The sequence below is a fragment of the Cherax quadricarinatus genome, chromosome 34 (assembly GCF_038502225.1).
Source record: "Cherax quadricarinatus isolate ZL_2023a chromosome 34, ASM3850222v1, whole genome shotgun sequence".
NCBI classification, from domain to species: Eukaryota; Metazoa; Arthropoda; class Malacostraca; order Decapoda; family Parastacidae; genus Cherax; species Cherax quadricarinatus.
The window spans coordinates 6,855,841-6,882,347 of NC_091325.1; the positions used below are offsets into that span (position 1 = coordinate 6,855,841).

The following is a 26,507-nucleotide window of genomic DNA, read 5'->3' on the forward strand; positions in this document are numbered from 1 at the left end:
ATTATTATTATTATTATTATTAATATTATTATTATTATTATTATGTTTATAAAGCAGCGATAAATTCGTAAAAAATGAGGTAAACAGCTACGATCCAGGAAAGGCGAGGAGAGCTCCAATTCCCTGGATCAAGAGCCCTTTCATCACTTTCCGGAAACAACTTTATCAACGTGGCTATTGAACTCAATCATGTACAAAAGCTCTTATCCTCAGATCATAAAAAAAAGGTGATAAAGTTTATTTTTCACTTTTCTATATCCTTTTGTTCATGTTTTCGTACAGTATTCCCGGGAAATAAAGTATTTCCCAGGAAGCAGACAGCGTGGTCTGTTCTTTGCATTCTCTGGGTCGACCCCAGCTACGAAATACTTTAATTCGAAATGCTTCAAATGTTTTGTGTTGTTAGCTGGTCAAATTTTTTTTAAGGGCACCGCAATTCATTTCACCTTTTTCACAATTCTTACATTTCAAGGGTGTTTATATATGTATATATATATATATATATATATATATATATATATATATATTATATATATATATATATATATATATATATATATATATATATATATATATATATATATATATATATATATATATATATATATATATATATATATATATATATATGCATGTATATGCAGAACAACCACTGTGAAAGAATAGTGAAATTCCAAGCGTTTTCGTGACTTCTCACATTATAAAGTTCCTTGATAATGTGAGAAGTCACAAAAACGCTTGGAATTTCACTCTTCTTTCGCAGTGGTTGTTTTGCATATTCTGATATCACCTGTTTACTGTGATCTTATTGCATATATATATATATATATATATATATGTATATATATATATATATATATATATATATATATATATATATATATATATATATATATATATATATATATATATATATGTATATATATACATAAAGAAGAAATAATAACACAGTGAAAAAAAAACAGAAATAAATGATCGCTTTCATATGCATTTTTTTTTCTCACATGTGTGCAGAGTTCTCAGTTCTGAATATATATGTGTGTAAGAACGTAAAATACGACGAAAATGTAACCAAAGGCACTGTACATGTGATTAATGTGCTCTGCTACAGGACCGTAGAGTCTGCAGGATTCGCACACACGACGACTCGGGTTGGATTCCCCGTGAATATCCTTCTACTATTGCTACTGCTAATAATAATAATAATAATAATAATAATAATAATAATAATAATAATAATAATAATAATAATATCAAAACAGAATCTACTGACACGCTGGATCATTTTCAAGGTTCGAGAGTCTGTCGCTTGGCTCATGTTTACATAGTCTTGAGGGATGACTCCAAGCTCTTAAATTTCCCACGAGACCTGACCATCCAAATTGAAAAACAATTTTTTTTTCCTTTCCATCGTCGCTTAATCTAGAGAATTTTTCATTGTATGACGACGAGATCAGTTCGGAAAATGCTTTATTTATCTCAGGTGAGTTTAATTTACGTAAGGTACCTTGGTGTGAGATCGGTTCTGATGTCTTATATATGGCTCCTGAGTTTTATTTACGTACAGGACTTTGCTGTGTTGCTGAATATCTTTCAGAACTATTTATGTTGATGTGAAATTAACGGAAGAGATGTACAGTTTCATGTTACCACAGTAGCCTACGTTTTAATAGTAGCTAATGACGTTCTGTTACTAAAGGAAAAAAACGCAGCCAACTAATCCTACCACAGCGTAACCTAAAAAAAAAATCATTCGATCATGCATTTAACATAGGGAGAGGTGGTAGAACTGTGGACTAAATCCTCCGAACCACTAGTCGCAAGGCGGATACATATACCCTTGTTTCACGATCATTAAAGAAGATGTAATCGAGCACTCAGACTGAGTCCAACATTCTCTATGCCACACTGATGACGCAAATTACATTTTTTACAGAACTCTCTGCGTCAAAATTGTGCGTCATGTGTAAAACGCAATTTTTTGCAACAGAATGATAAACACAATCAAGTGGATTGAATTATTCTTACTTTCCAATGTAATTGAACCTATTATAGGCTTACCTATCTTAACGTAAAGCAACGTAACCTAACCTACCCTAACTTAGTCTAACCTAATTTAACTCAACCTGACTTAGCCATGCCTAACTCAGCTATACTTAACCTAATATAACCAAACCTATCCTAATTAAACATAATCTAACTTAAGAAAACCTAAGTTAAAATAACCTAACCTATCTTAACCAAATCTAACCTACGCGAACTTAAAATAACTTAGGTTTGCCTCGAGCCTAAACATGATTATAACTGCTGCAAGGATGATTTCAGCTCAACGATCAACAAGACTTAAGCAGCCACAGCAGTGGTATTACCTCCGGCAGCAGCAGCTAATTTCACCGTACCGTGTCAGTAGTCCCTTCGAAATTGATATAAATGTATATGAGTCGTGGAGATATTGGCATGATTGAAATCTCTGAGTTCTCGAAAATTGTGCTGACGGAGGCTGGAAAGAGAAGGAGGGAGGAAGGGAGGGAGGGAGGGGAGAAGCACAAAATGATGGTAGGAATGATGGATAGAGGAAAGGCAGCAAAAAGAACGGAGGGAATGAAAAAAAGGAGAGAAGAGAAGAAAAGGAGGATGAATGGAGGAAAGAAAACAGGTAGTGATAAAGGAGAGTGGAAGGAAAAGAGAGAGAGAGAGAGAGAGAGAGAGAGAAAGAGAGAGAGAGAGAGAGAGAGAGAGAGAGAGAGAGAGAGAGAGAGAGAGAGAGAGAGAGAGAGAGAGAGAGAGAGAGAGAGAGAGAGAGAGAGAGAGGAGATAAATACACTGGTAGCAGAGAGGACGAGAGAAGAAAGAGGTTGGGAAAGGAAGAAGCAGCCAAGGAAATAAGAAGAAAAAGAAAACTATAATTTGAAATCTGAGAAGAGAAGATACATTGCAGTTGTTAGTGAAGCGAGTGAAACGAACGAACATATCCGTGAATCGAACTTATATATATATATATATATATATATATATATATATATATATATATATATATATATATATATATATATATATATATATACATATATATATATATATATATATATACATATATATATATATATATATATATATATATATATATATATATATATATATATATATATATATATATATATATATATATAAATATACCCAATAGAAGGCGCTGAGGGTCATCAGTTATACACTGTTGATGCTGCGTGACTCACTCAGGTTAAATACTAGGGAGTTCAGCCAGCAACTGGATGGGTGACCAAGTGAACACACGAACCACCCACGAGATTCACTGGTGTATATGAAATTTCTCGTTCTTACTGCAAAGTTTTGTTTACTGGAGTAGCAGGAGGCAGAAATAATAATAATAATAATAATAATAATAATAATAATAATAATAATAATAATAAAAAAAATAATAATAATAACAGTAATTATAATAATAGCAACTCCACTACTACTACTAATAATAATTATATTATTATTATTATTATTAATTTTATATGTCGTCATTATTATTATCCAAGTTAGAGCAGGAATTACTATATAATAATGTTTTTATAATATATCTAAAGTTTGTTTCAAATGAGACTTAAGAACACCTCTCCATACGAATGTAAATCTCATTATTTTTGTAAACCAAATATTCAAGTTGGAATTAGGATGAGTAGCTCTCTCTACAGTCGCCATGGCAACCAATTTATCATTTATGGGGCGCTTGAATGTCGTCATTGTATGGTATATTCGAGAGTTTTTTTTTTTATTTTTTTTAGATTTTATCCCAGGAGTGAATATATAACCATATAGCTATAATATACGTGGAAAATAGACATTTGCGTTCTTATCTGTGCATGTGTCTTTTCCCACACCTTGTCAGTATCACCATATAATTTTTCAGGCATAATATATTATCACTCCAAATTGTTGACACGCCTGGAGTACACAAAATTCATCAAAAAACATTCCCTAATGCCATATGATATATTGGAGAGCCTTTTTTCGGACGTTCAGGTCCGAATAAATAGCTGTTTCTTAGTGGCAGTTCTCTGAAGGTATAAGTTTTGAATAAATGTTTATAATGGAATGGAAGATCTGAGTGGCTCCATACGTTGCACCTCCCAGTAACCAGGTATCCATTCCAGCATCCATCTATCTCAGTATCCACCTATCTATCAGGAAAACATGTCAATACCCAGCAACCACGAAAGTCTGAAGTTTGGAGAAAAATGCCTAAGTTCTCCGTCGTCTAATGAAAACTCACTAAGTTGCTTAGTAAACTTACCCTAACTTTCGTAAGTGGAGAAAAAACAATACTCTGTCAACAATTTTTTGTTCCATGACATCAGCTTGGTCAGAACAATATATTATGAAGAAAATACATAAGCTTTTTTACTGGGACATGTGTTGGGCGAAACTTTGACCCAGTTAAGCCTTTGTCTTGCCACTTTTGTCTTTGTCTTCAAGCATAATTTAAAAGGAGCTATTGTCTTAAATGATTATAAGGATTTTTTTTTTGGGATGGACTAGACAAGCGTAATATATATATATATATATATATATATATATATATATATATATATATATATATATATATATATATATATATATATATAATTATATATATATTTATATATTATGGGGTTGTAAGAGAAGTAAATGCGAGGGTCTTGGCAAGAGGTGTGGAGTTAAAAGATAAAGAATCACACATAAAGTGGGAGTTGTCACAGTTGCTCTTTGCTGATGACACTGTGCTCTTGGGAGATTCTGAAGAGAAGTTGCAGAGGTTGGTGGATGAATTTGGTAGGGTATGCAAAAGAAGAAAATTAAAAGTGAATACAGGAAAGAGTAAGGTTATGAGGATATCAAAAAGATTAGGTGGTGAAAGACTGGATATCAGATTGGAGGGAGAGAGTATGGAGGAGGTGAATGTATTCAGATATTTGGGAGTGAACGTGTCAGCGGATGGGTCTATGAAAGATGTGGTGAATCATAGAATTGATGAGGGGAAAAGGGTGAGCGGTGCACTTAGGAGTCTGTGGAGACAAAGAAATTTGTCCTTGGAGGCAAAGAGGGGAATGTATGAGAGTATAGTTTTACCAACGCTCTTATATGAGTGTGAAGCATGGGTGATGAATGTTGCAGCGAGGAGAAGGCTGGAGGCAGTGGAGATGTCATGTCTGAGGGCAATGTGTGGTGTGAATATAATGCAGAGAATTCGTAGTTTGGAAGTTAGGAGGAGGTGCGGGATTATCAAAACTGTTGTTCAGAGGGCTGAGGAAGGGTTGTTGAGGTGGTTCGGACATGTAGAAAGAATGGAGCGAAACAGAATGACTTCAAGAGTGTATCAGTCTGTAGTGGAAGGAAGGCGGGGTAGGGGTCGGCCTAGGAATAATAATAATAATAATAATAATAATAATATTTTTATTTACTACAAGTACATGTACAAGGTATACAGTCCTAGCTGACAACAATGACATACTACTATATAGAAAGTCCCTTGTTATGCTCCGCATTTCGGGCAAGTTAGGTCAGTGTCCCAGTATGCGACCCACATCAGTCGACTAACACCCAGGTACCCATTTTAAAGATGGGGAACATAGACAACAGGTGGAAAGAAACACGTCCAATGTTTCTATTCTGGCTGGGACTCGAACTCAGGCCCTCGCCGTGTGAAGCGAGAGCGTTAACCACCAGGCCACCAGAAAGGTTGGAGGGAGGGGGTAAAGGAGGTTTTGTGTGCGAGGGGCTTGGACTTCCAGCAGGCATGCGTGAGCGTGTTTGATAGGAGTGAATGGAGACAAATGGTTTTTAATACTTGACGTGCTGTTGGAGTGTTAGCAAAGTAACATTTATGAAGGAATTCAGGGAAACCGGCAGGCCGGACTTGAGTCCTGGAGATGGGAAGTACAGTGCCTGCATTCTAAAGGAGGGGTGTTAATGTTGCAGTTTAAAAACTGTAGTGTAAAGCACCCTTCTGGCAAGACAGTGATGGAGTGAATGATGGTGAAAGTTTTTCTTTTTCGGGCCACCCTGCCTTGGGGGGAATCGGTCAGTGTGTTAATAATATATATATATATATATATATATATATATATATATATATATATATATATATATATATATATATATATATATATATATATATATATATATATATATATATATATATATATATATATATATATATATATATATATATATATATATATATATATATATATATATATGTATATATATATATACATATATATATATTTAATTTCGATTTTGGCTTAAATAGCATCGCTCTTCTTGCCGATTAAGGGAAGTAAAAATTTGTGTATGTAATAATTTCGCAAAAATCATTCTGATCCTAACGGAAAAATATATTTCATTGTGTTTGTTTATTATTAAATTATTGTAAACTTATCTAAAATATATTTAGTTGGTTTAGGGTAAATTAAATTGAGCTTGTTATAATGAGGTTATGTAAGTTTTCTAAAGTTTTTTAGGTACAAAATTTTTAATTTTTACAGTAACATAAATGAAAAATATATCTTTAAACGTATAAGAGAAAATTTTACAAAGCACTTAATTTTAAATGAGTTCTTGCTAATTGACCAATTTTACCTATTCGACACGGCATACATACATTATGTATATATATATATATGTATATATATATATATATATATATATATATATATATATATATATATATATATATATATATATATATATATATATATATATATATATATGTCGTGCCGAATATGTAAAACTGGTCAGTTAGCAAGAACTCATTTAAAATTAAGTCCTTTCTGAAATTTTTTCTTATACGTTTAAAGATATATTTTTTTTTCATTAATGTTAATGTAATTTTTTTTTAATTTGGCACCAAAAGAATCTTAGAAAACTTACCTAACCTTATTATAACAAGAGCAATTTATTTTAGCCTAACCCAACTAAATATATTTTAGATTTGTTTACAATAATTTAATACTAAACAAATCCAGTGAAATATATTTTTTTTCGTTAGGTTCAGAATGATTTTGGCGAAATTACTGCATACACAAATTTTCACTTGTCCTATATGGCAAGATGAGAGTTGCTTATTAAGCCAAGATCACAAGTTCTGCCTATTCGGCACGATATATATATATATATATATATATATATATATATATATATATATATATATATATATATATATATATATATATATATATATATATAAATATATATATATATCAAGGAAACACCCACTTCCCTCCCACTGAAGGTCCTTCGAAGAAAAAGAAATTCTAACTGGTCTGAATCGGCATAAAGTATTTCGAAAGAATCAGTCAGTGACACAAAAACTTTTTCCTTGGTAAAAAATACAAAGTCCCGGTGATACTATGCATGTTGTTGCTTTTCGACAGCCTCTTGGTATCACATACCATTTTTTGTCAAAAGTTTCTCCTACTAAGAAAAAAATAATGAATGATAACTATGATGTCTGTGGTTGCCTTTGCTATTCCTTCAGGTCATCAGTCTTGTTTGATAATCTATTTGCATTTATGTACCGGATAAGTTTTTCAACGTTTACCATGCTTTATGGGTATACAAATTATTATTGACAGCTATAATACAAGCAAAATAGAGCCTTGAAAATTATCGTGCGGTCGATAGGTTTTTAAACCTAAACACACCCACTAGACAGCCAATACATAATAGTGTAATAGAAAGAGTTTGTAGATGAATTGTTCAGAGAACCGACATGTTGATAAATTAGACACATGTGCAACTCTTGGGTATCTTTATTGAGGAAACGTTTCGTCACACAGTGGCTTCATCAGTCCATACAAAGGAGAATCTTGAAGAACAGGAGTAGAATGAGGTAATCAGTCCCTCAACCTTGAGTCGATGTGGTCAGTTCATCAATCTTGAATAGAATTCAAGATTGATGGACTGACCACATCGACTCAAGGTTGAGGGACTGATTACCTCATTCTACTCCTGTTCTTCAAGATTCTCCTTTGTATGGACTGATGAAGCCACTGTGTGGCGAAACGTTTCCTCAATAAAGATACCCAAGAGTTGCACATGTGTCTAATTTATCAATAGAAAGAGTAAATCTTAGATGTGGATAGCCTGGTCCATACCGTCAGCACTACCAGCTGCTCCTGTGGGATGCAACAGTGCGTTTATCTGGCAGATGGAATGCTCTGTTGCCTTTGTAATTATTTGACTAAAAGCATCCGGCTTAGCTTCAAGAAGGGGCTTATGTTGCGCTCTATTTGAGCTGGTATTGTGTTTTTGGAAAGAGGCAACCCTTTGAACGGTAAAACCGCTGTTGTTTCTCGGGAAAGTGTGTGAATCTCTTGGAACTTTTAATGCTCTACTTAATAAGCTGAGGTAGTTTAGGTCTGATAAAATAATCAAGTTCAGATAAAGTACTCTCTTACTACTTTTGTTAGGCCTTTCCCACTGTTTTACCATATTTATTTATTTTTTATTCTCCTTAGGCCCTATACAGGCCTATATCACTCTCCCCCTACACTCACCCTAACTAGCTCAGAATAATAATAATAATAATAATAATAATAATAATAATAATAATAATAATAATAATAATAATAATAATAAGAAGAAGAAGAAGAAGAAGAAGAAGAAGAATCTTTATTTCTACAAGTATATGTACAAAGTATACAGGAATAACTGACGTACTACTATATAGAAAGCCCTTTGTTATCCAGAGTATTTCGAGCAAATTAGGTCAGTTTTGTCCCCAGGGTGCGACTCACCAGTCGACTAACACTCAAGTACTTATTTTACAGTCTGGTAAACAGGACAGCAGGTGCTCTAAAGAAACACGTCCTAGTGTTTCCACCCGTATCGGGGATCAATCCCCGGACCTCAGTGTGTTTGAGCTGAGTGCTCTAGCAATCGAGCTACATCATTCTGGCAGAACTCTTACAAGGAGCGAGTGCTTAGCAGTGATCAACGTCAAATGACCGAAACGTTTTCTAATAATTATGTCTTCGTGTTTCCTCACATGTTTTTTTTAAACCTAACATCTGTGAGTTAATCCTCGTGTTTCATCAGCAAAAAAGGAAATTCCGACATTTAGTAAATCCTTATATTTCATCGGCATAAAATTCAACAATTTCACGTAAGTGGCTGTTAAATATGTGTCATCATTACCTCATCGATAAATAGAAGGTCAGTCCATTTTGTAACTGTATTATATTATTGTCTTGTATCATATTGTTTGATTTTTTTTCCGAGATGGCAAATGTATCAAAGGTTAGCTGTTATTAAAGGGTGAAGCTGCGTTAGCCTTTATGTGCTGCAACTGTGATGCTACTTCCCCACCCTTCCTCTCTTTGTGTGTGTGTGTCTGTGTGTCTGTGTGAGATAGAGTACCTATGTACTTCTACCGGAGCACAATTGTACTCATGGAGTCCCGTCTTCAGTAATAATTAATCTATTGGCTCTAATTTAATTTTTTTTCAGTAGCTGACTGATTTAATTAAATAATTTTTCCATGGACTCGAGCAAGTGGAGAGTTCGGAGATCATTTATTATTATGTTCTTCTTAGAAGAAAGTTTTTGGGAAAAAATGGTATGTGATACCATTGCAAACCCCGGGACATTTTGTGTCTTTTCCCAAGGAAAGAGATTTTCTCTGTCGCTAACTGATCCCGTCGAATTGCTTTATGCAGATCTATACTAGTTTCAGTTCTTTTATCTTTGAAGGATCTTCAAGGGGAAGCAAGTGGGTATTTACTTGATGCTGCTGAAGGGCCCCTGATCCCCCAAAATTATAGAAATCTTTTCCTTGCTCTAATTAAACATGATTACCCCTTATTTCCCCAGGCGGTGGCTGACTAATACGTGTTTAGCGCTTCCCATGAATATGCTATTCAATGATTTCTCTAAGCAATTCCCTAATTACGATGAACTATTTTTAATATAAAATTTCAAATCCGTTAACTTTTTGGGGAAGGGGGGCAAAATTTTTCCTCCAGGCGCCAGAAACAAAATTCTACAGTAATGGATTATCACTTTAAACTTTCATTGGTGTGCATCGCGGGTCGTCGAATGCAAACAAAGCGTTCGTGGATTCATGCAGGATCCGAATTCAGTCGTTTATGGAATATTTTTTCCCCCTGGTTCCAGAATGCCTTAGTTTCACTCTCGCCGCAATCACAGCTCTCGGTTCTCACTTTTTTCCAACTGGAATCCAGGAAAAACACTCCCGAATTTGTTTGACCTTTCGAGGATAAACAACAACGTTGGTGTGTAGGTTTTTAGTGTGTGTGTGTGTGTGTGTGTCTGTATGTACTCACCTATTGGTGGTTCAAGGGGTCAATTCACAGTTCCTGGCCCGCCTCTTAGCTGGTCGCTACTTGGTCCACTCTCTCCCGGCTCCAAGAGTCGTATACGATACGATATTGAAGCTGTGTGTGTGTGTGTGGAGAACGAAATTCTTTCGTAGTGCGCCATACAAACGGTACACTCTCCCCTCCTCTGTGCACCTCATCAGCAACACTTTTGTGTATCGTCCGGGGGGAGAGAACGGCACCTTCAACTCAGGCGTTAACTTAGTCTTGAGTGGGCTTTTCTTGCGTCACTTAAGCAGATCTTGTGACAGTGATATGTTGCAGTGACAGCTTTTGAGATGTGTATGTGTGTGTGTGTACTGTTATATTTGTATTTATTTATGGTTGCAGGAGACAACTTAAATATTGTTCTTGGAAATAACAAGAGAAGTAGTGAGATATTTTATAGTTATGGTTGAGTATTAGCAGTTATTTTAATGCTACCTTCCGAAAGGGTACCATGATACAAGTTCAAGTCTATTGATCCATGGAAATGCAACCTCCCTCCCCTTTCCTGGATCAATCCTAATTACCTTCCATGCCCCAGGCGCTATATGATCCCAATGGGTTTAGCGCTTTCCAATTAATAAAATAATAATTTACGAGTGGTGACTAGCACCTCACCCGAGCTTCAAGTATTGGTTTGCATTATTGAACTTAGTAACACCTAAATCGTGAGTTGGCTTAGGTACTACTTCAAGTGGGAGAATAATATTCCTCTAATGATATAGAATTAATTCAATTTATCACTTCGAACCGGAAAAAACAGGTGAGTACCCTTAATTACCCTATTATTAATGATTATTTTTGGCATATTTTATAGCATTGTGTAATTACCTATTCATAATTATTTTTAGCTAAGGAAGAGAACTGTGCTGTTGGTGTCTATTCTTCAGTGTTTTTTCTCATCGTATCATTTTTTTTAACTTTCAACGCTTGTAGCACTTACTGCTTCCTCTTTTAATTAATTCTTTGTATTTACCACTGCGATGAAAAATTTCATGTATCCAAACTCCTTTTTTTTCCTCGGTTAACAACCGTGGCTTCTTGTTGTCCCTGTTACAGGCACAAAGCAGTCTCCTCTATTCTTTCATATCCTTTTATAACCTTCTGTGGCATCTCACCACCACTTTCTGCATTCCCTCTAATCAGCCAAGCCGGCACTTACGGCACCACGGTTGTACTGCAAATGACTTGTCAATTTTAAGTGTCAGTCAATTAAAGTGACGTGCTGACTCCTGTATTTTGCATTTTCTAATTTAGTTTTTCACGGGGAACTCTATCAGAAGTTTTCTTTATGTTTTGATAAATAAAGTTTACCCATCCATCTATTTCATAAACATTTTCCGTGACTCTTGTCTTGATAACTAAGTTGATATACGTGAGTTTGCAGATAGTAACATTAGTTTGCATGTACTCACCTAATGCAAGTCGAGACTCAGCTCCTGTGTGTGTGTGTATGTGTGTGTGTGTATGTACTCACCTAATTGTGGTTTAAGCTCCTGTGTGTGTGTGTGTGTGTGTGTGTGTGTGTGTGTATATATGTGTGTGTGTGTGTGTGTGTGTGTGTGTGTGTGTGTGTGTGTGTGTGTGTGTGTGTGTCTGTGTGTGTGCGTGTGTGTATGGTGTGTGTGTGTGTGTGTGTTGTGTGTGTGTGTGTGTGTGTGTGTGTGTGTGTGTGTATGTGTGTGTGTGTGTGTGTGTGTGTGTGTGTGTGTGTGTGTTTGTTTTTGTTTGTGTGTGTGTTGGTGTTTATGTGTGTGTGTGTGTGTGTGTGTGTGTGTGTGTGTGTGTGTGTGTGTGTGTGTATGTGTGTGTAAGCTATCCATCACTAAGAGACATGTATACAAAGGCTACCTACTAAGTCAGACACTATGCTCCTAAACTAACAGAAAACATGGGACAGTCCTCAGCAGGACATTTGTTGCTAAAATAGCCATGTCTACGACGTAATTCTTTTTCACTTACATTCACAATGCACAAATAAGTATTAAAGGGACCACAATGAAAATAAGCCACAGTGACTTTTTTAGGTAATCATAACTTACATCAACTTAATGTACTTTATTTTTATGTGCGTAAACATCAGCGTGCTGTCAGCAGCATTGAATGTTGCTTGTCAATTGCCTAAATTAAAGCTTAGTCATATATATATATATATATATATATATATATATATATATATATATATATATATATATATATATATATATATATATATATATATATATATATATATATATATATATATATATATATGAAATAAAATCACAGTAAACAAGTGATATCAGAATATGCAAAACAACCACTGTGAAAGACTGATACTAGCTACCCTGGGATCCCTAGTTACCCTGATGAGTCTTTTTCCCAGCTCCTTAAGGAAATTAGATGCACTCTTTCCCCATGAGCCAAGGGTCTCTGAGCCTATGGGAACAAACATATAATGATGGGCAAGTTCTCCATATTTTCTAGACTTTTGGGACTCCCTAAAGCTGGCAGCTGCCCCTCCTTCCTCCCTGGTGTATTGGAGATAGGTATCAGCCAAGGTAGATGCACATGTATAGTCCCACACCACCTGCTTCCCATCTGTCCAGGCTTGAAGGGTGATACCATCTGGACGCTTCTGGCTGCCATCAGATCTGCATAGTTGGGGTGGCTCCCTTACTGCTGGGCATCCAGCTGTTGTGAGGCTCCTCTTGATAATGTTATTAACCTCCTCATGTCTTGCAATCTTTCCCTCGGATTTACGGCACACTGCTGCTTCACTGCCACAAATACACCTGTGTTCGGCGAGAATAGGGGCGGCAAGTCGAAGGGCAACACCGATGCGGATGGTCTGTGGGTCGAGGCGTGTGCCAAGGCTGGAGTTGGGAACAGCCAACAGAAAGTCCCCAGCATGAGGGGCTCTCACTGCCAGCAGGCGGGCTCTATCCTTCCCTGACACACTCTGAAGCATCGTTGAGGCTATATTTTCCACTATTGGACCATCCCAGTGCGATTGTTTGTAGTTGTTGGGGGGAGCAGGTCTGGTTTCTGAGCCCGTTAGATTATCCCAACACTATATTCCAATCGCTTTCGTGAACTATAGTTCCTTGATAATGTGAGAAGTCACAAAAGCAACTGGAATTTCACTATTCTTTCACAGAGGTTGTTTTGCAAATTCTGATATCACCTGTTTACTGTTATTTTATTGATTTCACATTTGGATGGATTCAGGATGAGACCCATTTCCTGTCCCCGTGTCATTACCTGTGTAAGGTCATGTAGGAGGGACTCCTTTGTACCTGCTAGTGTGCCATCATCTATATATGACTGTATACTATATATATATATATATGCTCTCCAAAGAGAAGCATTATATATATATATACCACGTCTCTTTTATATATATATATATATATATATGAACCGCTGCTTCACTTCCTTATGAAGCATATGGCTGCCTGTGCACGAATACTTCGGACAGCAGCTTTATATATATATTGGCCGAATTCCTATATATATATATATATATATATATATATATATATATATATATATATATATATATATATATATATATATATATATATATATATATATATATATATATATATATATATATATATATATATATATATATATATATATATATATATATATATATATATATATATATATATATATATATATATATATATTTATTTATTATTATTATCACACTGGCCGATTCCCACCAAGGCAGGGTGGCCCGAAAAAGAAAAACTTTCACCATCATTCACTCCATCACTGTCTTGCCAGAAGGGTGCTTTACACTACAGTTTTTAAACTGCATCATTAACACCTTTCCTTCAGAGTGCAGGCACTGTACTTCCCATCTCCAGGACTCAAGTCCGGCCTGCCGGTTTCCCTGAATCCCTTCATAAATGTTACTTTGCTCACACTCCAACAGCACGTCAAGTATTAAAAACCATTTGTCTCCATTCACTCCTATCAAACACGCTCACGCATGCCTGCTGGAAGTCCAAGCCCCTCGCACACAAAACCTCCTTTACCCCCTCCCTCCAACCCTTCCTAGGCCGACCCCTACCCCGCCTTCCTTCCACTACAGACTGATACACTCTTGAAGTCATTCTGTTTCGCTCCATTCTCTCTACATGTCCGAACCACCTCAACAACCCTTCCTCAGCCCTCTGGACAACAGTTTTGGTAATCCCGCACCTCCTCCTAACTTCCAAACTACGAATTCTCTGCATTATATTCACACCACACATTGCCCTCAGACATGACATCTCCACTGCCTCCAGCCTTCTCCTCGCTGCAACATTCATCACCCACGCTTCACACCCATATAAGAGCGTTGGTAAAACTATACTCTCATACATTCCCCTCTTTGCCTCCAAGGACAAAGTTCTTTGTCTCCACAGACTCCTAAGTGCACCACTCACTCTTTTTCCCTCATCAATTCTATGATTCACCTCATCTTTCATAGACCCATCCGCTGACACGTCCACTCCCAAATATCTGAATACGTTCACCTCCTCCATACTCTCTCCCTCCAATCTGATATTCAATCTTTCATCACCTAATCTTTTTGTTATCCTCATAACCTTACTCTTTCCTGTATTCACCTTTAATTTTCTTCTTTTGCACACCCTACCAAATTCATCCACCAATCTCTGCAGCTTCTCTTCAGAATCTCCCAAGAGCACAGTGTCATCAGCAAAGAGCAGCTGTGACAACTCCCACTTTGTGTGTGATTCTTTATCTTTTAACTCCACGCCTCTTGCCAAGACCCTCGCATTTACTTCTCTTACAACCCCATCTATAAATATATTAAACAACCACGGTGACATCACACATCCTTGTCTAAGGCCTACTTTTACTGGGAAAAAATTTCCCTCTTTCCTACATACTCTAACTTGAGCCTCACTATCCTCGTAAAAACTCTTCACTGCTTTCAGTAACCTACCTCCTACACCATACACTTGCAACATCTGCCACATTGCCCCCCTATCCACCCTGTCATACGCCTTTTCCAAATCCATAAATGCCACAAAGACCTCTTTAGCCTTATCTAAATACTGTTCACTTATATGTTTCACTGTAAACACCTGGTCCACACACCCCCTACCTTTCCTAAAGCCTCCTTGTTCATCTGCTATCCTATTCTCCGTCTTACTCTTAATTCTTTCAATTATAACTCTACCATACACTTTACCAGGTACACTCAACAGACTTATCCCCCTATAATTTTTGCACTCTCTTTTATCCCCTTTGCCTTTATACAAAGGAACTATGCATGCTCTCTGCCAATCCCTAGGTACCTTACCCTCTTCCATATATATTTATATATATATATATATACATATACATATATATATATATATATATATATATATATATATATATATACATATATATATATATATATATATTCTGTTTATTAATAAATGTTCACATAGAATATCTAATATAGGGGTGGTAGGGGAAGAAAATATTCAAGCAGCTCCGGGGAGAACCTTGAGATTTCCTTGAGGTACGTTTATTGTCACTTTCAGCATCATTTATAATATCAGTATCTTGGCAGATTCGACAGTAAAAGATAAAAAGTCAACCTTACATAGTAATATATATTTTATATTTAATTCATTTCTCTACAGAAAGAATAAAAAGTCATAATATCGTGGCTGGAACAGTTCACAAAAATTCTGCACTTAGGAAAGAAACCTCATGACGATGTTCCAGTCTGACCTGGACCATTCAAGTCACAACTCACGAGTGACGCAATATCCAGTTTATTCAGCGTGAAAAAAGTACTTCAGCTTGCAAGCCTCTCTCAAAAGCATGTTTTTAGATTACCCATAACTCCCAGCAGCAGTATCGTGCCAACAATGGCCCATTCCTATCAATAATCAATCATATAAATTACCAAATGTCTTCAGTGTCGATCTAGTGGCTGTAACAAGCGAAGTGACTGAATAAATAAATTAAATATTTAGGTCTCTTAGTGGCGTGGAGAGGTGTTGGGTTTTGGAGGGAAGGGGAAATGACGATGGTGGAGAAAGAGGAGGTTTTATGGTGGGGCTGAGAAGGATAAAGAAAAGGGAATGTTAGTCGTTAGAGGATGGAGGGAGTGGAGAGGGGTTTATTTAGAAGAGCCACCCCTACTTCACGCCCTGAAGGAAGGGATAAAATGGTTGGTGCAGACAGGTGACCAGACTGGTTTGGTCACACCTATCTGGTGAGGTGCTAGCTGTGAAGGTTGAAGTATTGCCTGTTAGGGGCGATGTGCTAGCTGTTAGGATTAAAGTGTTGCCTGTTAGGGGCGAGGTGTTGGCTGTGATGGATGAAGCGTTCGTTGTCTGTGAAGGGTGAGACGCTGGCTGTGAGGGGTGAGGTGATGGCTTTGAGGTGTGCCACACCTAAGGCTGATGAATATGGCACATGTTCAACACATGATAAACATGTGTCTTACTCACCATCTTATCGGTATCGTGTACTATTACTGTCACCACACATGGTGGCGCTAGACACCTCTTCACCCCCAGTAGAGCACAACTTTTCAAGACCCATTATTTGTTTAAAGAGCACTTCGTATATCAGGAAATTGTATATTGAAGAACATAACTCACAAATATGCAAGGGCATACAGTCTTTTTTTTCACTAACAATGGAAGTATGGAGAATACTTACTCATTGTTGCTGGGAAAGTAAATTATAATAGTTTAAGAGGGCTGTTATTACAATGATATATTGCGTAATTATGACAATGGGAATACTAACTTACAATTACTTAGGCCATTTTGTTCACTTAATTCGCTTGTAAACTTCCACTTCGACTGTTGGTTTACCCTTGTTCAAAGCTCGGCCACTTCTCTTTGTCTAGGAACACTTGTATTAACTCCGCACCGTCAAGTGTCTGGGTAGACTGGGAGCAACATCACGGGGAAGAGGGGTGAGGTGAGGTGCTATGAGGACAGGGATAAAGGTGAGGTGCTGGCTGTGAGGTGAGGAGTGGAGTCTGATGAGGGGAAGGGATGACGGAAGGACTCCTTGACTAGGGAATGGGGTAAGGGGTTGTTCTTAATGACGTAGGCAGAGGAAAAGGCATAATTCGTAACATGGTCCAGGGGTGGGGAATGTACATTTATCAAATATCGTCCAGCCCTGGAAAATACTTGATAAAATCAAACCTTGGACGATGCATGACAATTGATAAAATCCATCACTGCACAAGAAAAAAGAGAGGAAGAGGAGGAGGAGTAAGATGGACGGGAAGATTCTACTAGTTGATGATAGGAGAAATAGAGAAAGTGAAATGGTGGCTTTGCCAGTCAAATAAACAAAAGAATAGGCGAACCTTGAAGACCTTGAGTAAAGGAGGAGAAGAGAAAAATGAGGGAATAAGAAAATATATAGAAGAGTGAAGATTTGATGTTAAGATACATTTTATGTAGGAAATCTACAAATGATATTACAGACAATGTTTCTGAAGGTACATAGATGAGGGCATACACTGGTGATAAATCAGAAAGGTTTAACCTAAAATTAACAAACAGAATCAATTTTTTTTTATTGGTGTTCTAGCAGGAGCTGAGGCTCGACCCCTGAAACCACAAAGACCTGAATATTCTGCTTAAGAAAACGTTCTACTTATCTACTGTAAAGCAAACTGGTCCTCACACTGGGAAAAGACACAGATATAGGTAAAAAAAGCTTCGCTCTAAATAGAGATGTATCAAGTTATGACTTGGTTTCGCTCTGCTCAGAATGAAACATTCTTTACATAAAGCCTTCAGCACACTTGGGACGTTTCTCACATGCGTGTCGCTGTTTCTCCCACCACCTGGGTTTCACACTACAATCTCGTGCATTTCCGTACACTATTCTTGTGAGGATCTCTGTGCATTAGCTGCAGGAACCTGCACACACGCCTTGCTCTCCAGGATTACACTTAGGTAATGACTTCGTGAACTTCAAAGATGTTCTCTATTTGCCCTCGACTCTATGATTACACGTTAATAACCTTAGTTATTATTAAATAACAAAAAAAGGCACAATGCCTTGACTGGAACGATACACAAATAACCCGCACATAAAAGAGAGAAGCTTACGACGACGTTTCGGTCCGACTTGGGTTATTTGTGTATCTTAGTTATTATTATTATTATTAGTAGTAACCTTGAGAAATGCTCTCCAGTTACTGAAGCCTCCATGATTACATTAGAATTTTTAGATACTTTATACTTTATTATTTTGATTTTTACTTTGATCTAAAGAATGCAGTCGATATCAACATTTCTTGTTTAATAACTAAATTGTTTGAGGAGATGAAGAAATTAAAAAAAAAAAAAAATACTCAGCTTTACGATGGGTAAGATAGATCCCATAAGTCTGTAAACATATATATCCAGTCATATGATGTGAAAGTCGAGGCCAGGAACTGAGAATCGACTCCCGCAGCAGCAAACAGTGGACCACGCTCACCTGCGTTGGCAGCCCCAGCTGCTTCACTTCACTTCTGCTCTTGTGTATGAGAAGTGACCGTATGCCTATGCTACAGTCTCGAGGGACTGATCACCTCTTACCAAGACTGACGGACTGATCACTGTCTCCAGTGATATATTCTCCCGTATTTGACTGAAGAAGCCTGTTGTGCAGGCGATACGTTTGGACAATAAGGATACCAAAGTGTTACACATGCGTCTTATTCTTGAACAAACAAGTCAACAAATTTATGCTAATGACATTAATTGCCATGTTAATTCTCATGTTAATTTCAGAGAGTTGAGTCACCGCTGTAAAATTTTCACGATGAGCAAAGAATTTTTGTGAATTAAATTGATTGCTCCTTTGAACAGAGTTTTATAATTTACCTGATTGTTCTGCCACTGTAGTGATCTTGTTGGTGACGTAGTGATCTTGTTGGTGATGCAGTGATCTTGTTGGTGATGCAGTGATGTTGTTGGTGATGTAGTGATGTTGTTGGTGATGTAGTGATGTTGTTGGTGATGTAGTGATGTTGTTGGTGATGTAGTGATCTTGTTGGTGATGTAGTGATGTTGTTGGTGATGTAGTGATGTTGTTGGTGATGTAGTGATCTTGTTGGTGATGCAGTGATGTTGTTGGTGATGTAGTGATGTTGTTGGTGATGTAGTGATGTTGTTGGTGATGTAGTGATGTTGTTGGTGATGTAGTGATGTTGTTGGTGATGTAGTGATGTTGTTGGTGATGTAGTGATGTTGTTGGTGATGTAGTGATCTTGTTGGTGACGTAGTGATCTTGTTGGTGATGTAGTGATGTTGTTGGTGATGTAGTGATCTTGTTGGTGACGTAGTGATCTTGTTGGTGATGTAGTGATCTTGTTGGTGATGTAGTGATCTTGTTGGTGATGTAGTGATGTTGTTGGTGATGTAGTGATGTTGTTGGTGATGTAGTGATCTTGTTGGTGATGTAGTGATGTTGTTAGTGATGTAGTGATCTTGTTGATGATGTAGTGATCTTGTTGCTGCTGTAGTGATCTCGTTGCTGCTGTAGTGATCTTGTTGGTGATGTAGTGATCTTGTTGGTGATGTAGTGATCTTGTTGGTGATGTAGTGATGTTGTTGGTGATGTAGTGATCTTGTTGATGATGTAGTGATCTTGTTGGTGATGTAGTGTGTTGTTGGTGATGTAGTGATCTTGTTGGTGATGTAGTGATCTTATTGATGATGTAGTGATCTTGTTGGTAATGTAGTGATGTTGTTGATGATGTAGTGATCTTATTGGTGATGTAGTGATCTTGTTGGCGATGTAGTGATCTTGTTGCTGCTGTAGTGATCTCGTTGCTGCTGTAGTGATCTCGTTAGTGCTGTAGTGATCTCGTTGCTGATGTAGTGATCTCGTTGCTGCTGTAGTGATCCCGTTGCTGATGTAGTGATCTCATTGCTGCTGTAGTGATCTCGTTGCTGCTGTAGTGATCTCGTTGCTGCTGTAGTGATCTCGTTGCTGCTGTAGTGATCTCGTTGCTGATGTAGTGATCTCGTTGCTGTTGTAGTGATCTCGTTGCTGCTGTAGTGATCTCATTGCTGCTGTAGTGATCTCGTTGCTGCTGTAGTGATCTCGTTGCTGATGTAGTGATCTCGTTGCTGATATAGTGATCTCTGGAAGTTCGTCAACTTTACCATCACTCTGGAAGTTCGTCAACATTACCATCACTCTGGAAGTTCGTCAACATTACCATCACTCTGGAAGTTCGTCAACATTACCATCACTCTGGAAGTTCGTCAACATTACCATCACTCTGGAAGTTTGTCAACATTACCATCACTCTGGAAGTTCGTCAACATTACCATCACTCTGGAAGTTCGTCAACATTACCATCACTCTGGAAGTTCGTCAGCATTACCATCACTCTGGAAGTTCGTCAACATTACCATCACTCTGGAAGTTCGTCAACATTACCATCACTTTATAGTTAGTCAGCATTACCATCATTTTACAGTTTATCAGCATTACCATCACTCCATTTCCATCCAAAAACAAACATTCGTCACTTTCGACACTTCAGCTTGCACCTTATATGTATCCGGACAGGTGAGGTAGAAACCCTCTTGTTTAACTACGGATAATAAAATATTTACACCAGAATAAATCAGCTAAGTGGGTGTTTATCTTTGCTATACGTACAGGAGAACAATGCTAGCCGGAGCGAGCGTGTAGATAGAACTCACTCCTAAAAAGATAATGTGGTGCTCTGAAGTACGTGTTAATATACACGCTTGTCAGCTTGTTACTCCAGTCATCAACACTCGTGGTGTAACATTCTTATATCTATCTTTTGATAGGAATTTTTTTTCCCCAGATTACTACCCTCTGACACATAAGTATCTGTTTACTGATAGGTAAACAATGGGGCAGCGTGTAACATAAGTTCGTATGTCTGCTTTTATCGTTTCTTTATCTAGGTCATTCAGCTTTTGAATGACCTAAATAATGGTGGGCAAAAAGAAGTATTTTCTGACATCCCCGTAGCTTGTGTATTTGTCTTTTAATGTGCACCTGGGTACCTGTTTCCTGCCTCTCGAACAGTCTATCACTGACTACCCCATCGGGTCCTCTGTGTATGTTCCAGTTTGGAATCATGTTTCCCTAAACCCTTCTGTTTTCTGTCGGGAAGTTTAGTTCCCATTAGTCACTTTTCATAACTTATTTGTTCTTCTTTCGGGACTAGTTTTGTTGCAAACCTCTGAGCTTTTTATAGTTTCTTGACATGCTAAATTATATGTGGGTTTCATGCTGGTGCCGCTTACTTCAAGATGGGTCCGACATAAGCAGTAAATAGAATCACAGAGGGTTCTATTGAAGTTCTTGAATGCTGGTCATAGAGTCCCTAACAGCGCGCGTGCGTGATTGTGAAAATGGAAGTGAGAGTCAGTTCTATTCGTTACTCGAAGTCTAGCGCAACAGGGGTGAAATAGTCTTGTTTTCTTAGCTAGTTAACAGGAGTAGCAGACAGGCGCCCTCTGGGAGACATGGAGTTGATTTGTGGGTGATATTGTAGAGTGTGCGAGCTGTACTGAAACCACAAGTGTTTGTGTGTACGTCATGGAGAGAGAGAGAGAGAAAGAGAGGAAAAGCAGGCTAACACACACACCGTAAAACGTGATAAATCGCAGTAGTAGTTACCACAGCACGGCTCATATACAACTAGACTACGAGTTCAAAAATGACGATGATCTAGTGCAGACGTGGCAGGACATGGCTCACACGCGGCTCCTTTGGTCATTCATTTCAGAAAGCCAGTGACTCTCAGAGTTGACTTCCTGTTCTAGTTATCGTCTCACTGAGTCACACTGAATAAGAGATGGAGTGGCAGTGACTCACGAGTCAAGGAACCCCTATAGAAACAAGCCACGTTGATTTAGACTGGGTTATAATAAGCTGACTCATGGGGTTATCTTATGTTAAGTTGAAAAATTATAACATGTATCTCCATAATATCTATTTCCTCTCACGACACTGTATAAAAGTGCTATTTATAAAATACCCAAAAAAAAAAAAAAAACGCACTTAAGAGAGGAACCTTTTGATGACATTTTGTTCCGTTCTGGACAATTGTCAAATCACAGCTGAGAAGAGGAAAGTAGAGAAGGCCAGAAGACAATACGGTCAGGGGACCCACAACACCCTCTGCCACACTGCCCTTGAGAATGTGACTGAGAGGCCACGAAAGCGCTTGGAATTTCATTATCTTTCACTGTGGTTCTATTGTATATTCAGATATCACAAATTTGCAATCTTATTGCATCTTCAGGAAGAATAAAAAACCAGAATAACGTAACTGGAATAGTCAAATAACCCGCACATCGGAGAATGTGTTAGGAGGGCTCTTGATGGAGTGATAGTAGCGTGAAAACAACAATAGATTATTACATAGAGGCGTTGTATTTGGTAAGCGTGGAAAAGCCCCAGCCTGTCCATCTGCCAGCCTCGTAAGCCTGCTTGAATTTGAGACAGAGGCCTGTGAAGGAGGACCTACGTGCGGGAGAGCAGGTCACATGACTTAAGGCTTGGCCAGGGATCTTACATATAAATGCTGCTAGGAAATATATATATGCATACCACATATTCTACATATACTACACATATATGTATACCAGCAAATGAAATTTTTGACTAGTTAATGGTGTGACTAGTTTCGGTGTGACTAGTTAATGATCCAGGTGGGACCGAAGCGTCGTTATATGCTTCATTCTTCTATGTGTTATTTGAGCATCTTCAGTCTTGTATAAAGGCTGTATCAAACTTGTATGCTACGGCAGACTAAAAGCAGTAAGACAGTATGGCCACTAACAAGAACAGATTGCTTTAGTCATGATCATGAAGCGAGAATTGCCCCCCCATAACATTTTCTCCTGGCACGCCCAGAATGCAAAAATTAATATCAAAACTTCTGGTATTTTTTTTTATACCGAGAAAGTTTAAAAACTTGGGGTATTCAAGCATGGTTAAGTATGCATTGGTGTTTTATGGCATCCCTGGCTCCCCCTCCCCCCTCCCCCCTCCCCCCCTCCCCCCTCCTCCCCCGTGTCTGAAAGTATATGTCCATAATTTCTCCATTATATTAAATCTCATTAAAGTTTTATAACCCAACACACAGTACTCCCGTTGCCATGGATACCGCGTCCTTTCCTGCCTTCCCAGACGTATGATGATCCTGCTTTTGTGTATCGCACACCTTTCCCCTCACTAATTCGAAAGTGTACGACACAGAATGTGCGCATCCGGCACAGACTATTCGGCTCTCGATATCTCTTGCGGTGGTTTCAAACCAAGTTCGATGTACAAAATTCACCAACTTCTCTCCAAAGTATCGTACGGTGCAGCTGGCAGTGGTCACCAAAGTGTCGTCCAGGAGAGGTCGGTAGCAAGTGTTGACATATTGCTGTTTGATCGCTGAAGCTATGGACGCGAAACGCTGTCACCTTCGCGTTTCGTGACTCCCCGAGCGAAACAGCACACTCTAGCGGGGTGCAACTGCGTGAAAATGAGCCTCGAGGTGTTAGTCAGTGGTGAAAACTAGTGTGGAGTGCTGATATTCAGTGAGAATCAACAAGTGTTCGCGGGGAGGCGAACACGTTGTGACGACCACAGGAGACAGTAAATAAAAATGTCTTTCTCACTCACCTCGCTCTTCCTCCATCTCCTCTTCCTCCAAGGTAAGATAAGGAGCTCGGGGAGGGGGGAAGGATGAGAGGGGGGGGAAGAGGTCAAAGAGGAGAGGGTGGGAGTTCCATTGTGTTGGGTGTCCCCTTAGTTGTTCATTTTCAGGATCTTGTCTATGGTAATTATGGGGCTGTGACGCAAGTCGATGCACCGTGTGACGCAACGATTGCGTTTATCTACTGATCATTAGGAAACAGGCGTTACTGCCTTAAACAGTCCTGAACTTGCTATGTCGTTGGCGGTCATAGTAGCACGTTTCGCGCAGTGGTAGGTGCAAGGGTTTCAGCAAGAAGTAGAGAGATGCTGAGATATGTAATGTCGTTGAGATAAATACGTCAAGAGATGTAACATCGTTGAGAGAGTAAACTGCGTCAAGAAATGTCAGTATCGTTGAGAGTGACAGTAAACTGCGTCAAGAGACGTAATATCGTTAAGATACATTAAACTGCGTTAAAAAAGTAACCGCGGTGAGAGATATTAATCTACGTCAAGAGATGTAATCGTGTTGAGAGAGATATCTGCGCTGAGAGAGATGTAAAAACGTTGAAGATGAAAAGTGATTGACAACCTTCATGTGTGGGGAGATATTTCTCTCTCTCTCTCTCTTACCCTCCCTCTTTGCCTTACCCATTCCTTCCTTTATTTATCCGTAACTTTCTTTATTTCCCCTTCCTTTCTTCCTTCACCCTCCCATTCTCTCCCATCTTATCGTTTCAACTTTCTCTCTTCGTACTTTTCCAGTTACTCTTCCTGTCTTTATCCTTTTTCTCGTTTCCATCCCTTTCTTAACTTTTCATCTTTCGCCCCCCTTTCTCTCCTCATTCTCCCTTTCTCCCCAGCCCTCCGATTCTCCCTTTCACCCTTTGTCTCTTCACCCTACTTTTATTCCCTTTTCCATCTGATCTCCCCCCCCTTCCAATGCACCCCATCTATGCACCCCCATTTCCCCCCCTCACCCCCATCTCCTCCCCCACTCTCATAAATCGCAACTGTTTAAAGAAGCAGTAAGCCAGGGCACCACCGGAATGTCACGACCTGCTGGCTTAGTGTTGCACCGGCTTAGCTTCGTGAGGAAGCCAGCCAACGCTCTTGGAGTAAGTTACTTTTGCAACGAAAATAAAAGTTATCAATGCACACTCATTTCATTCTCACCATCTGGATTTCTAATCCAGGAGGGTCAGTAACCAAGAAAATCCCCAAAAAGCCAGTGGATTTATTCCACTCTGATAGTTTGGCCATCCTCCCCAGGATGCCACCCACAACATTCAGCTAGCACCTAAGTATCATCTTATTACTAGGTGAACAGATAAGGTTAACACCAGGGTACTAACTTACTGCAAGATGAACAGGGATAGTGAACACCCAGGTACTACCTGCTAGCTGAACAGTGACAGGCAACACCTCGGTACTTCATACTAGCTGAACAGGGACAGTGAACACCCAGGTACTAACTTCCTGTTAGCTGAAGAGGGACAGTGAACACCCGGGTACTAACTTCCTGTTATCTGAACAGGGGCAGTGAACACCCAGGTACTAACTTCCTGTTAGCTGAACAGGGACAGTGAACACCCAGGTACTAACTTCCTGTTAGCTGAACAGGGACAGTGAACACCCAGGTACTAACTTCCTGTTAGCTGAACAGGGACAGTGAACACCCAGATACTAACTTCCTGTTAGCTGAACAGGGACAGTGAACACCCAGGTACTAACTTCCTGTTAGCTGAACAGGGACAGTGAACACCCAGATACTAACTTCCTGTTAGCTGAACAGGGACAGTGAACACCCAGGTACTAACTTCCTGTTAGCTGAACAGGGACAGTGAACACCCAGGTACTAACTTCCTGTTAGCTGAACAGGGACAGTGAACACCCAGGTACTAACTTCCTGTTAGCTGAACAGGGACAGTGAACACCCAGGTACTAACTTCCTGTTAGCTGAACAGGGACAGTGAACACCCAGGTACTAACTTCCTGTTAGCTGAACAGGGACAGTGAACACCCAGGTACTAACTTCCTGTTAGCTGAACAGGGACAGTGAACACCCAGGTACTAACTTCCTGTTAGCTGAACAGGGACAGTGAACACCCAGGTACTAACTTCCTGTTAGCTGAACAGGGACAGTGAACACCCAGGTACTAACTTCCTGTTAGCTGAACAGGGACAGTGAACACCCAGGTACTAACTTCCTGTTAGCTGAACAGGGACAGTGAACACCCAGGTACTAACTTCCTGTTAGCTGAACAGGGACAGTGAACACCCAGATACTAACTTCCTGTTAGCTGAACAGGGACAGTGAACACCCAGGTACTAACTTCCTGTTAGCTGAACAGGGACAGTGAACACCCAGATACTAACTTCCTGTTAGCTGAACAGGGACAGTGAACACCCAGGTACTAACTTCCTGTTAGCTGAACAGGGACAGTGAACACCCAGGTACTAACTTCCTGTTAG

The 26,507-nt window shown here is 38.7% G+C and overlaps 1 protein-coding gene across 1 annotated transcript in view; it reads left to right on the forward strand.

The window, feature by feature from the left end:
• Positions 1–23,711: 23,711 nt before the first annotated feature.
• Positions 23,712–26,507, forward strand: part of LOC128693741 (uncharacterized) — a 167,415-nt gene continuing 164,619 nt past the window's right edge. Inside the window, exon 1 of the mRNA XM_053783590.2 lies at positions 23,712–24,049. Within this exon, the coding sequence (XP_053639565.1) occupies positions 24,001–24,049 (49 nt within the window). The 5' untranslated portion in view covers positions 23,712–24,000. The remainder of the gene's footprint in view (positions 24,050–26,507) is intronic.